The 11,087-nt window shown below is 51.0% G+C and overlaps 1 protein-coding gene across 1 annotated transcript in view; it reads left to right on the top strand.

The window, feature by feature from the left end:
- The window catches only part of TMPRSS13 (transmembrane serine protease 13), a 30,066-nt gene extending 19,563 nt beyond the window's left edge, over positions 1-10,503 (top strand). Inside the window, exons 7-13 of the mRNA XM_024751749.1 lie at positions 1,983-2,026; positions 3,296-3,458; positions 4,316-4,488; positions 7,355-7,453; positions 8,666-8,808; positions 8,963-9,115; positions 9,814-10,503. Coding sequence (XP_024607517.1) covers positions 1,983-2,026; positions 3,296-3,458; positions 4,316-4,488; positions 7,355-7,453; positions 8,666-8,808; positions 8,963-9,115; positions 9,814-9,831 — 793 coding nt within the window. The 3' untranslated portion in view covers positions 9,832-10,503. The remainder of the gene's footprint in view (positions 1-1,982; positions 2,027-3,295; positions 3,459-4,315; positions 4,489-7,354; positions 7,454-8,665; positions 8,809-8,962; positions 9,116-9,813) is intronic.
- Positions 10,504-11,087: the final 584 nt, after the last annotated feature.

Below are 11,087 nucleotides of genomic sequence, written 5' to 3'. Positions count from 1 at the left end.
AGACAAAAGACCTGTATGCAGAAAATTATAAGACACTGATGAAAGAAATTAAAGATGATACCAACAGATGGAGAGATATACCATGTTCTTGGATTGGAAGAATCAACATTGTGAAAAATGACTGTACTACCCAAAGCAATCTACAGGTTCAATGCAATCCCTATCAAACTACCAATGGCTTTTTTTCACAGAACTAGAACAAAAAATTTCACAATTTGTATGGAAACACAAAAGACCCTGAATACCAACGCAATCTTCAGAAAGAAAAATGGAGCTGGAGGAATCAGGCTCCCAGACTTCAGACTAAACTACAAAGTTACAGTAATCAAGACAATATGGTACTGGCACAAAAACAGAAATATATCTCAATGGAACAGGATAGAAAGCCCAGAGATAAACCCACGCACATATGGTCACCTTATCTTTGATAAAGGAGGCAAGAATATACAGTGGAGAAAAGACAGCCTCTTCAATAAGTGGTGCTGGGAAAACTGGACAGGTACATGTAAAAGAATGAAATTACAACACTCCCTAACACCATACACAAAAATAAACTTAAAATGGATTAAAGACCCAAATGTAAGGCCAGACACTATGAAACTCTTAGAGGAAAACATAGGCAGAACACTCTATGACATAAATCACAGCAAGATCCTTTTTGACCCACCTCCTAGAGAAATGGAAATAAAAACAAAAATAAACAAATGTGACCTAATGAAACAAAAGCTTTTGCATAGCAAAAGAAACCATAAACAAGATGAAAAGACAACCATCAGATGGGAGAAAATAGTTGCAAATGAAGGAACTGACGAAGGATTAATCTCCAAAATATACAAGCAGCTCATGCAGCTCAATATCAAAAAAACAAGCAACCCAATCCAAAAATGGGCAGAAGACCTAAATAGACATTTCTCCAAAGAAGATGTACAGATGGGCAACAAACACATGAAAGGATGCTCAACATCACTAATCATTAGAGAAATGCAAGTCAAAACCACAGTGAGGTATCACCTCACACTGGTCAGAATGGCCATCATCAAAAAATCTACAAACAATAAATGCTGGAGAGAAAAGGGAACCCTCTTGCACCGTTGGGGGGAATGTAAATTGACACAGCCACTATGGAGAACAGTATGGAGGTTTCTTAAAAAACTAAAAATAGAACTACCATATGACTCAGCAATCCCAGTACTGGGCATATACCCTGAGAAAACCATAATTCAAAAAGAGACATGTACCACAAGGTTCATTGCAGCACTATTTACAATAGCCAGGACATGGAAGCAACCTAAATGTCCATCGACAGATGAATGGATAAAGAAGATGTGGCACATATATAAATGGAATATTACTCAGCCATAAAAAGAAACAGAATTGAGTTATTTGTAGTGAGGTCGATGGACCTAGAGTCTGTCATACAGAGTGAAGTAAGTCAGAAAGCAAAAAACACCATATGCTAACACATATATACAGAATCTAAAAAAAAAAAAAAAGGTTCTGATGAACCTAGGGGCAGGACAGGAATATAGACATAGAGAATGGACTTGAGGACATGGGAAGGGGGAAGGGAAAGCTGGGACGAAGTGAGAGAGTGGCATTGACATGTATACACTACCAAATGTAAAATAGATAGCTAGTGGGGAGCAGCTGCATCGCACGGGGAGATCAGCTTGATGCTTTGTGACCACCTAGAGGGGTGGGATAGGGAGTGTGGGAGGGAGACGCAAGAGGGAGGGAATGGGGGATATATCTATACATACAGCTGATTCACTTTGTTATACAGCAGAAACTAACACAACATTGTAAAGCAATTATACTCCAGTAAAGATGTTACAAAAAAAAGAAAAAGAAAAAAAGAAAAGAAACTCCATATTCTTGTGCAGAGGGGATGGGATGAGACTTAGCAGGAACCAATCACGGAAGGCTTCCTGGAGGAGCCAGCTAATGTGCCCTTTTCTCATCTTTTGTGTTTCCTGCTGCAGGTCTGAATGCCCTTCCCAGCAGTATGTGACTCTCCAGTGTCCCAGTAAGAAGATGCCCTTTCTCCTGGATAGTGGCCTGTGTGGGGTGGGAGTCAGGGGGCAGAGCAGTGGGGTCCCTATGAGGGAGAGGTCCAGCCCTGGGTGTCCAAGCCAGGAAGAGGGGCTGGAGCAGCAGGCCTGTTTCAGGGCCAGGGTCCCTGTAAGGCACCTGGATGGACATTCTCAGGGTAGCATTTCCCCTTCTCCTGACTCTGCTTAGCCCAGCAACCTCACCACTCAAGTCTCCTGGATTCTGGGCAGAGGGCAGAGGACTGGGAGAGCATGTCAGGGCCAGCTTAAAGCTCTGCTATCAATAGACGTGGAGCTAGATCCAGAGCCAACATTTATGGAGCACACTGGATGCCAAGGCACTGCGCCTATGGCTTTACAAACGTGATTACATTTAATTCTCGTGAGGCAGGTGCCATTATTGTCCGCTTACTGAAAAGAGACTGAAAATTTTGCCTTACTTAAGGTCAGACCGCTGGTAGGTAAGGAGCTGGTATTGGACCTTGGGTCTGACCCCAAAGCCCAAACTGTTAACCGGTCCATGAGTGCTGTGTTCTCATGATGACCAGGTGGGGTGCTCCCCTGAGCAGGCGGGCACAGTGCTGTGGATGGAGCCCCCTCAGACCACCGCTGGCTCTTCACTCTCTCCTTCTTCAAAGAAAGAACAACACATGTGAACAAACTCTGTCCATGATTTCGGGGGGAGGACTCAATCCAGAACATGTTTGGAAATGTTCGCTTGGGGTGCAGGGTCCCCAACAGCACGAAATGACCCACTGAGGAAACATGTGGGCACCACCTACCTGTGCATCATGGGAAGGGCTTTTCTCCTTTGTTTTGAAACGATCCCCCTCACAGTGCTTACCAATTCAGGGTCATGTTAGACTTGGTCTGCTTTCGCGAGGTCCTGACAGCAGCCCTGGAATTCACCGTTGTGATCCTAATGCCTGGCACAGTGCCCAAAGCATGAGGTATTTAGGAAGCATTTATCGAATTAATGGAAGAATGAATGAGTGGGAGGAAAGAGGATCTTTCCTAGGACCAAACTACCCGCTGGATGATCCCAGAAAGCTAACCCACCGTGTGGGAGCTCTGTGTTGGCAGGAAGCAGCTGTGCTCCTTCAGATTAAGTGAGCAAAGCGGCCTCCATGAGTGGGTGGTACCCTCAGGATGCGGCTGCCTGAGATTCCCTGGGCCTGGGAGCATGGTTGCTGCTCTGAGAAAAGCTGAGTTCGTACCAGCTTATCTCTTCTACTTCTCCCCAGATTGTGGACTGAGGACCCTGATCGGGCGGATCGTGGGAGGGGCGCTGGCCCCAGAGAGCAAGTGGCCTTGGCAAGTCAGTCTGCAGTATGCCCACACCCACATTTGTGGGGGCACGCTGATCGACGCCCAGTGGGTTCTCACCGCCGCCCACTGCTTCTTCTTGTAAGTGCCCAAGGGGGCAGTGATGCGACACCGCTGAGGGTCGGGGACGCCAGCAAGGGCTGAGGGCAGACTACTTCTCTCTGTGGAGGAGGGCTTTGTTTGTAAGGCTGGCCCCTGTGGGCTGGGCAGCTTGTGTGTGGTGAGGACCATGGTTTGCCGTTGGTATTTGGTCCTGGGACTGTGAGTTGGGATTGCTTGTTCTGAGCCAGTACAGAGTGAGAAAATACTATTGGTGGCTCCAAGGGAGAGAGAGAGGCAGGTAGAAGGAAGGAATTGGGAGCCTGCCCTAAAGAACAGGATGAAATAAAGAGGGTTGGGGCTTGTTGCTGCTTCCAGAAACTGGAAGTTAGAGGGGAGGAGCCCAAGACATCAGGAATGCTGTCCCAGGAATTGAGGGATGGGGATTGTGGGAAGGGCAGTGCGGTCAGCTTCTGACAGTCACCAGCCAGGCCTGTCCTTTGAGCTGGTGGACAGGAAAGGGCTCGGAGACGAGGCCTCAGGGGCACTGGCTTCCCCAGTAGTGAGGCTTCAGTGGGTCACTTTGTCCTGTCGAAAGCTCCGTTTCTGCTGAGATACTACCTACCACTGAGGTGTGTCCCACCCACCTTATTTGATCCTTGGTGGCGTCCAGAAGAGCCAGTGGGGCCAGTGGTCCTAGAAGTCTTACTCATCCCCTCCCGTTTTCTATTGTAATGTACAGAACCGCCAGTTCAGAGCGGTTGTTTGGAAGTAGGGGATTGTCCTAGATCCCTGGGCTAAGATAGAGAGCTCCCTCCAGAGGTCACTTCATCCATTCTCCTGCCTCCAGAGGGCTCTGCCATGTGGTGACTGGCCCATGCTCTCTGTGGCTCCTGCAGGACCCCGAATAAGATCCTGGAGGACTGGAAGGTGTACGTGGGCACCAACAACCTGCACCAGCTGCCCGAGGGAGCCTCCATTGCCCAGATCATTATCAACAGCAACTACTCGGACGACGATGACGACTATGATATCGCCCTCATGCGGCTCTCCGAGCCCCTGACTCTGACCAGTGAGTGAATCCATGCCTGTCACACCCCACCCTGCTCATCCAGCAGCCCTGGGGCCCAGCCTTTACACTTAGCAGCATCCACTGACCCATCCCAGGGTCCAGAGCTTCAGCATGGTGGACGTCAAAGATTTTTAGAGATCATTTAGTGGAACACCTCTGTCTTACAGTTAGGGGAACTGAGACCCAGAGGTTGGAAACAAACTTGCCCCAGTGACACATCTGACATTGCAGATTGGTGACAGAGCCAGGGTTTGGATACTGGCCTTCATCAAGATAAACAGATCGAATTGTTTCACTGGTATATCGAGCACTTAACAGAGACCAGACCCTGTGGTAGGCATTTTACATCTACAGTTTCATTTACTCTTCACAACCCATCCTGTGGAGCAGGTACTATTATTAACTTCATTTTACATTTGAGAAGAGGAGCTTTAGAGAGAGAGAGTTCCCCGAGGCCATGCAGTAATGAGTGGCAGCTCCAAGACTGGGTCCAGTTGGGTCTGGCTCCTGAGCAATGCTCTTCCCATGCTGCTCTCTGCTGGCAAATTGCCAACACCAAAGTTGCGAACACAAGAAAAGTACCTATACATCCAAACATCTAACTGCCGTGAGAGCTGAGGGTGGAGCTGAGGACCAAATGGGGCTACAGGAAGGAAATGCTACCGAAGTTCTCAGGAGATCAGGGTTTATCTTCATTACTTCATCCACCCATTTGTTCACGCGTCAATACTGTGTGTCTACCACATAGCGGCTCTGCAGTTTCACTGCAAAGAGAACAAAACGGATGACACACACAAACAGCCACTTAGAAGCTAGTGATGTGATGTCGGGGGCACCCCGGGGAGCCGTGGTGGCACAGATTCAGGCACCTAATCAGCCTTGGCAGGCTACAGAGGCTTCTGGAAGCCTTGGAGGGCTCTCTGCTTAGTCCAGCCTTTCTGGTGCTCTGGGCCTGTGAGCGGGCCTTTGCCGGCACATGAATTACGGAGGCGGTGTTGGTCCTGAGTCACGGCGGTTAGCTCATCACAGCGGTGTGCGGAGGAGAACCCCAACCCCAACGCAGGACTGGGCTGGGTGGAGCTGGCCTAGAGCCGAGCCCAGCAGAAGCCAAGCCCACCACCCGCCACGGGCGAGCCCTCTCAGCCCTTCTCCTGCCCCTCCTAGCCTTTTCTGTGGAGCCTGGGGCGGTGAGATGGGGGTGCCGTGCTGCCCCTGCCCTGCCCCTCGCACACACATAAAAGCGGGCAGGCAGTCTGAAGGATCAGAACAGGCCTTCCCAGCCTTGTAAAACCCAGACTTCATTTGGCTAACCGTCCAGATCTTACCTGCCATCACCCCAAACCCCCTGAATATTATTTGGAATTCCAAATAGAATTAATTTGTAAAACTAAATTAAACCTATTATAGCACTACCTATGCTTTTCAGACTGCAGCAGTCCCTCTCTAGACTCTGATAGCCGCTCCTACCCGCTCCCACTCTCCTGGGAAGGAAGAATATCTCTAGGCTGAGACACTCACAGCTTAGATTTATTTAGTCCTGTGGTCAGACCATGTGCGCTGATTTTTGGTTTAGAGATCAAGGCAGAGTGGCACTTAGGTTGCTTCCATGTCCTGGCTATTGTAAATAGAGCTGCAGTGAACATTTTGGTACGTGACTCTTTTTGAATTTTGGTTTTCTCAGGGTATATGCCCAGTAGTGGGATTGCTGGGTCATATGGTAGGGCAGAGTTTCTTAAACTGTCTGGTAGGCTGAGCACTTTGAAGTCACAGTACTAGCTGAGGAAACTTGTGAAGGCTCACTGATAAATTTACCCCATAAAAAGAGTAGAATATATAATAGTGTTACATGTTTTTAAGACTGCATGTCTCTAAAATAGGCACACACTATTTTAAGAAGTCAAGTTTTGTGTTTTTGCTTAATAATTGATGGCATCCCTTCATTTATTTTTTGTTTACTCTCTAGCAGAGAAATGTGTTCGACTCCCAATTTACAGGAGAAAAATTTTACATTCATTCTCCCTCCCTCTGTCTTTCTCCTCCCTCCATCCCTCCCTCCCCCCTCCCCTTCCTCCCCTCCCTCCCTCCCTTCCTTCCTTCTTTCCTTCCTTCCTTCCGATGAGCACTTTCTATGTGTCAGGCACTGTTTTAGGCACGGGAAGCTGCAGTGAGCATAACAATCGTGAACACTGCAAACATTCTATCAACTCTTTTCTTCTTGCAAACTGGTCGATGCTCTAGTCCACATGGGAACACTGGTCCTCAGAGGGCGCTTATGAACTGATGTACAACCGCACCTTCTATATGATTCTGAGTGTGGGAGCAAGGGAGCAGCAGTTTCGTGGCCTGTGCCTCTAGGGATGTGCTCTCCCCATTTGGAGAGGTTGTCTCACCCAGGAGAGAGAGGCTCAGGCCCTGGCCAAACAGGGGTGCCCTCCCCAGACCAGGCAGGACACACCCCTGAGACGTCATGGTAGTAATACCTGGGATCTAGCCTGCACTGCTCCTTGCTCTGAGGGACAGGCGTGGAAGAGGCTCAGCCAGGACAGCCACTCTTGAAGAGAGAGACCCTCAGCCACCCAGTACCAACTTGGCACAGGGGAGCTTCCAAGACATATGCATTTGCCCACATGTCACCCACTGAAAAATCAGAATGTCTGGGGGACTCTGACGGCACCCTGAAGGCTGGAGGGTCAAGATAAAGTGATTGCGTTTCTTGCCTGGTCCGTTCAAGGCCCTGAAAGATTCAGAAGCACTCTGGGGGGAAGGAGGAGGTCCTGGGACATTGGTACTCCTGTCCCTCCACACACACCCCCCACCAAAACCTCCAGCCTTGTCCCTTCACTGATGTCTTGAGGTCTTGTCACAGCACATGTCCACCCTGCCTGCCTCCCCATGCATGGACAGACCTTCAGCCTCAATGAGACCTGCTGGGTCACAGGCTTCGGCAAGACCAAGGAGACAGATGGTGAGAGGCAGATGCTAGAGTGTGTGGTGTGTGTGTGTGTGTGTGTGTGTGTGTATGTGTGTGTGTGTGTGTGTACATATGTGTCTGTGTAGAGTGTGTGGGGGTGATATGTCAGGGTATAGAGATGAGGGTCTACCTAGATGAGGGTTTGGATATATAGATTCATGGGCCTTGGTGTGAATGTGTGTGTATATACACCTGCGTATACATCAAAGCAGTTGCTGTGACAATGCCCCAGCCAAGAACACGAGGAAAACCCCTGTCTTTGAAAGACCTGGGTTCATTGCTCATTGAACCGAGGGAGAACTCACACCAGGGAGAACCGTGGGGCATCTCAACAAGAGGGTGTCAGAAAGGACTTATAGGATTCGGGTGCTTTGAAGGGGGTTCAAAGAAGTGAAGTATTTCTCTAGATTGGTTGCCTGTAGGAGGCAGGGTAATCCTGTGAGTGGATATCTTAATGATCTCATCTAGAAAGAGTTAATAGACTGAGTCTGAAGCTGTAGTTGGTGAAGAAGCAGTAGCTGCTCATCCTGGCTGGGACAGGGTGCTGTTTGGTCCTTTCGTGGTTTGACCTACCTTGTGTTTTGTCTGTGCTGAAACAAGGCTAGGAAGCGGTTTGGTTTTCCCTCACTTCATCATGGTCACAGGTGGCCGTGCCTGGTGTCCGGTCTGTAAGATTATGTATACCGGGCAGGAGGGCACAGCAGTCAGCTGGCCTTGCCGTGAGCGTCGTGAGCTTGTGGCCGCCGCAGGTGTCAGGGCCTGCTCGTGGGATGGAGCGGTGACCTCGCTTTCATCTTGGCCCTGTGACTGACTCGCTGGGTGACCGTGGGCAAGTCCTTCCTCAGCCCTAAATTTCTCCTTCTGTAAATGGATTCATCACACCTGCTCTCCTCAGAGCACGCGGTTACCAGAAAGAAATTATCTATTTGACGTTGCTTTGGATACAGAGAGGCACGGTGCGGCATGTAAGGCAGCCCGAAAGGCCTGTGAGTTTGTCTGTGTACGTGTGTCTCTGTGACGCGTAGTGAGTTGTGTCTGGTGTGAGGGTGTATGTGCCCATACATCCTGGGTGGCCTACCATGGGAACGGTGCCCTCCACGCCCAGGAGGCTGCCAGTCTGGGGTGTGGGGTGGGCAGCTGGAAGGCCACAAAGCCGCCCGGAGTCTCACTCCCTTCCCTTCTTCTCTCTCCTCCACTGCACTGAAGAGACGACATCCCCATTCCTCCGGGAGGTGCAGGTCAACCTCATCGACTTCAAGAAGTGTAACAACTACTTAGTCTACAACAGCGACCTCACCCCGAGGATGATGTGTGCGGGGGACCTGCGGGGAGGGAGAGATTCCTGCCAGGTGAGGCTGCTCCCACGTGGGGCTCAGGCTCTGGGACCCCAAGGGAAGGGAGGAAGGCTGAGGCTTTGGGGTCGGAGGGAGAGTCAGGTGCCCACCGTCTCCTGCCCAAGGGCTGCCCCTCTCACCCTGCTGATGCGTGTGCCCTCCCCTGTAGGGAGACAGCGGGGGGCCCCTGGTCTGCGAGCAGGGCCACCGCTGGTACCTGGCAGGAGTCACCAGCTGGGGCATTGGCTGTGGCCAGAGAAACAAACCCGGCGTGTACACCAAAGTGACGGAAGTCCTCCACTGGATATACAGCAAGATGGAGGTGAGAGCCCTGCGGGGTGTGTGTACCCAGCAGGTGGGGACTCCCAAAGGTGGGGTGCCTGGAAGAGGGCCTAGCCTTTCCCCAGGGTCTCGGCGAGGTCCCCTTGCCCCCTCGCCTTTGGGGGTGTTCAGAATGTGGAAATGACCAGGACAGGACAGGAGTCAAATGTTGGGCCGACCCCAGCTGCCTGTGCTTCTTCCGCCCCTTTTCCTCCTGCAAAACAGAGCTCAGAGGGTTGGAAAGTGGTGGGTCTAGGCTGGGTACCGGCCCCAGCCTCTGCCCAGTGATGGCCGCGTCGTGAGCCCACACACTGACAGGAGGAGGCCTCCCCTTATTGGCAGGAGGTGGGTCTCCCGAGAAACTGGGCATCAGGAAACGGAGGTCTACCCCCCACCTCTGTGGACCCGGTCCAGCTCCTACCTTCCCTGGGCCTGCATCCTAGCTGTAGGGCAGGGATGCTGTGCCAGCCCTTCCCTTCTCTGCCCAGGCAGTGAGGGCTCGGGTGGGGATGGGAAGGCTTCTCTGGAAGTCCAGTGGGGCGGGTCCTGTTCCCATCTTTTCCTCTGGGCTGCCCCTCTTCTCTGAGGGGCAGTGCCTGATGACAGCTGGGCTGAATTTTAGGCTCTGAGCCCCCACCTTCAGCCTTCTGTGTTCCAAGCACACGCTGCCCACCCTCACCCTGTTCTCCCTCTCCTCAGAGTGAGACGCGCTTCTAGAAAGCCTGAGTCCGGCTCCACCGCACGGCACTGGCTGCTGTAAAGACTCTGGCCAATGTGACCGGGCCATAGGCACCATCATCTGGGCTAAAGGCCACCAGACACCATCGTTAGTGCCACCTCCACTGTCTGCCACCTCTGTGAATACACATGTGTGTGTGCATGGGCACACGTGTGTGTCACTGCTTTCCCAAGGTCTTCAGAAACCAGGAGCGCTGTCAGCTCTTCTCAAACACCGGGCTGGAAATCACCTGAAGAGAACTGTTTGGACACCATGGAGGTTCCCACAGGGGTGACCATAATGGATGCAGGAGGTGGAGCCCAGGGAAGGGCCTGGAAGGTCACATCAGGAATTCTTGCTTCTCTGACCCTAACTTGGAGACTAGTCCAGAATGGGCTGCCCCCCCGCCTCCAGTGGCCCAGCCATCACTGCTGTCAGGGGCCAGTAATATGTTTCATGGAGTACTGGGACCATCCCTAGTGGGAAGATATTCCCGCTGACCTTCTGCGTGGCCTCTCCCCTCTCAGCCCTCCCGCTTGGGCCGTGTCGTGGCTGTCCCCGCTGACAACTCAGAACAGGGCTTGCTGTCCTCGTTTGGTCACAGGCTGTTGGAGGAAAATTTCATTTCATTTTATTTTTATATTCAAGAAATAGAAGTAGATGTATTTTAAAAATTCTCCACAAATCCCAGGAGCAAAAGAATCTAAAAGAAAAAAGAGTGGATATATGTACATGTGTAACTGAATTACTTTGCTGTACACCTGAAACTAACACAACATTGTAAATCAACGATCCTCCAATAAAAAATTAAAAAAAAATTCCAGGAGCCAAGAGAGCTAACGTCAATCACCTTAGGAACTCAGAGGGACTCCCGGCAGCTGTGCCCCTCTGCAGTCCCACAGAAGGCTCCTGCCCTCAAGGGGCCCTTTGAGATACTCAGGGAAGCAAATCCTCACTTGGGCTGGCGGGCAAATCCATTACAAAGAGAACCACAACTGTTGTTGCATCCAAGGGCTGCAGGAGCATGAAGGAACCAGTGCTGCTTCTCTGTTGGCCCCGGAGCCTGGGAAAATCGAGGTGGATGGGCATCCCTGGTACCCAGGGCTGTCCTGGGACTTTGGAATTTCTTCTCAGCTTTCTCCATTTCAGCTTCTCATAGACACAGTGTTGCCATGAAAACTGCCTTGGAGAGAAAGCTGGCTCTGTCCCCAGGCCCTCCAAGCAGCTTCTCTGAAGGATCCGAGTTGCCCCTCCT

This window comes from Neophocaena asiaeorientalis, unplaced genomic scaffold, assembly GCF_003031525.2.
Source record: "Neophocaena asiaeorientalis asiaeorientalis breed wild unplaced genomic scaffold, Neophocaena_asiaeorientalis_V1.1 scaffold479, whole genome shotgun sequence".
NCBI lineage: Eukaryota > Metazoa > Chordata > Mammalia > Artiodactyla > Phocoenidae > Neophocaena > Neophocaena asiaeorientalis.
Note: the sequence above shows the minus strand (reverse complement) of the source record. Positions and strands in the feature narration are given on the sequence as shown.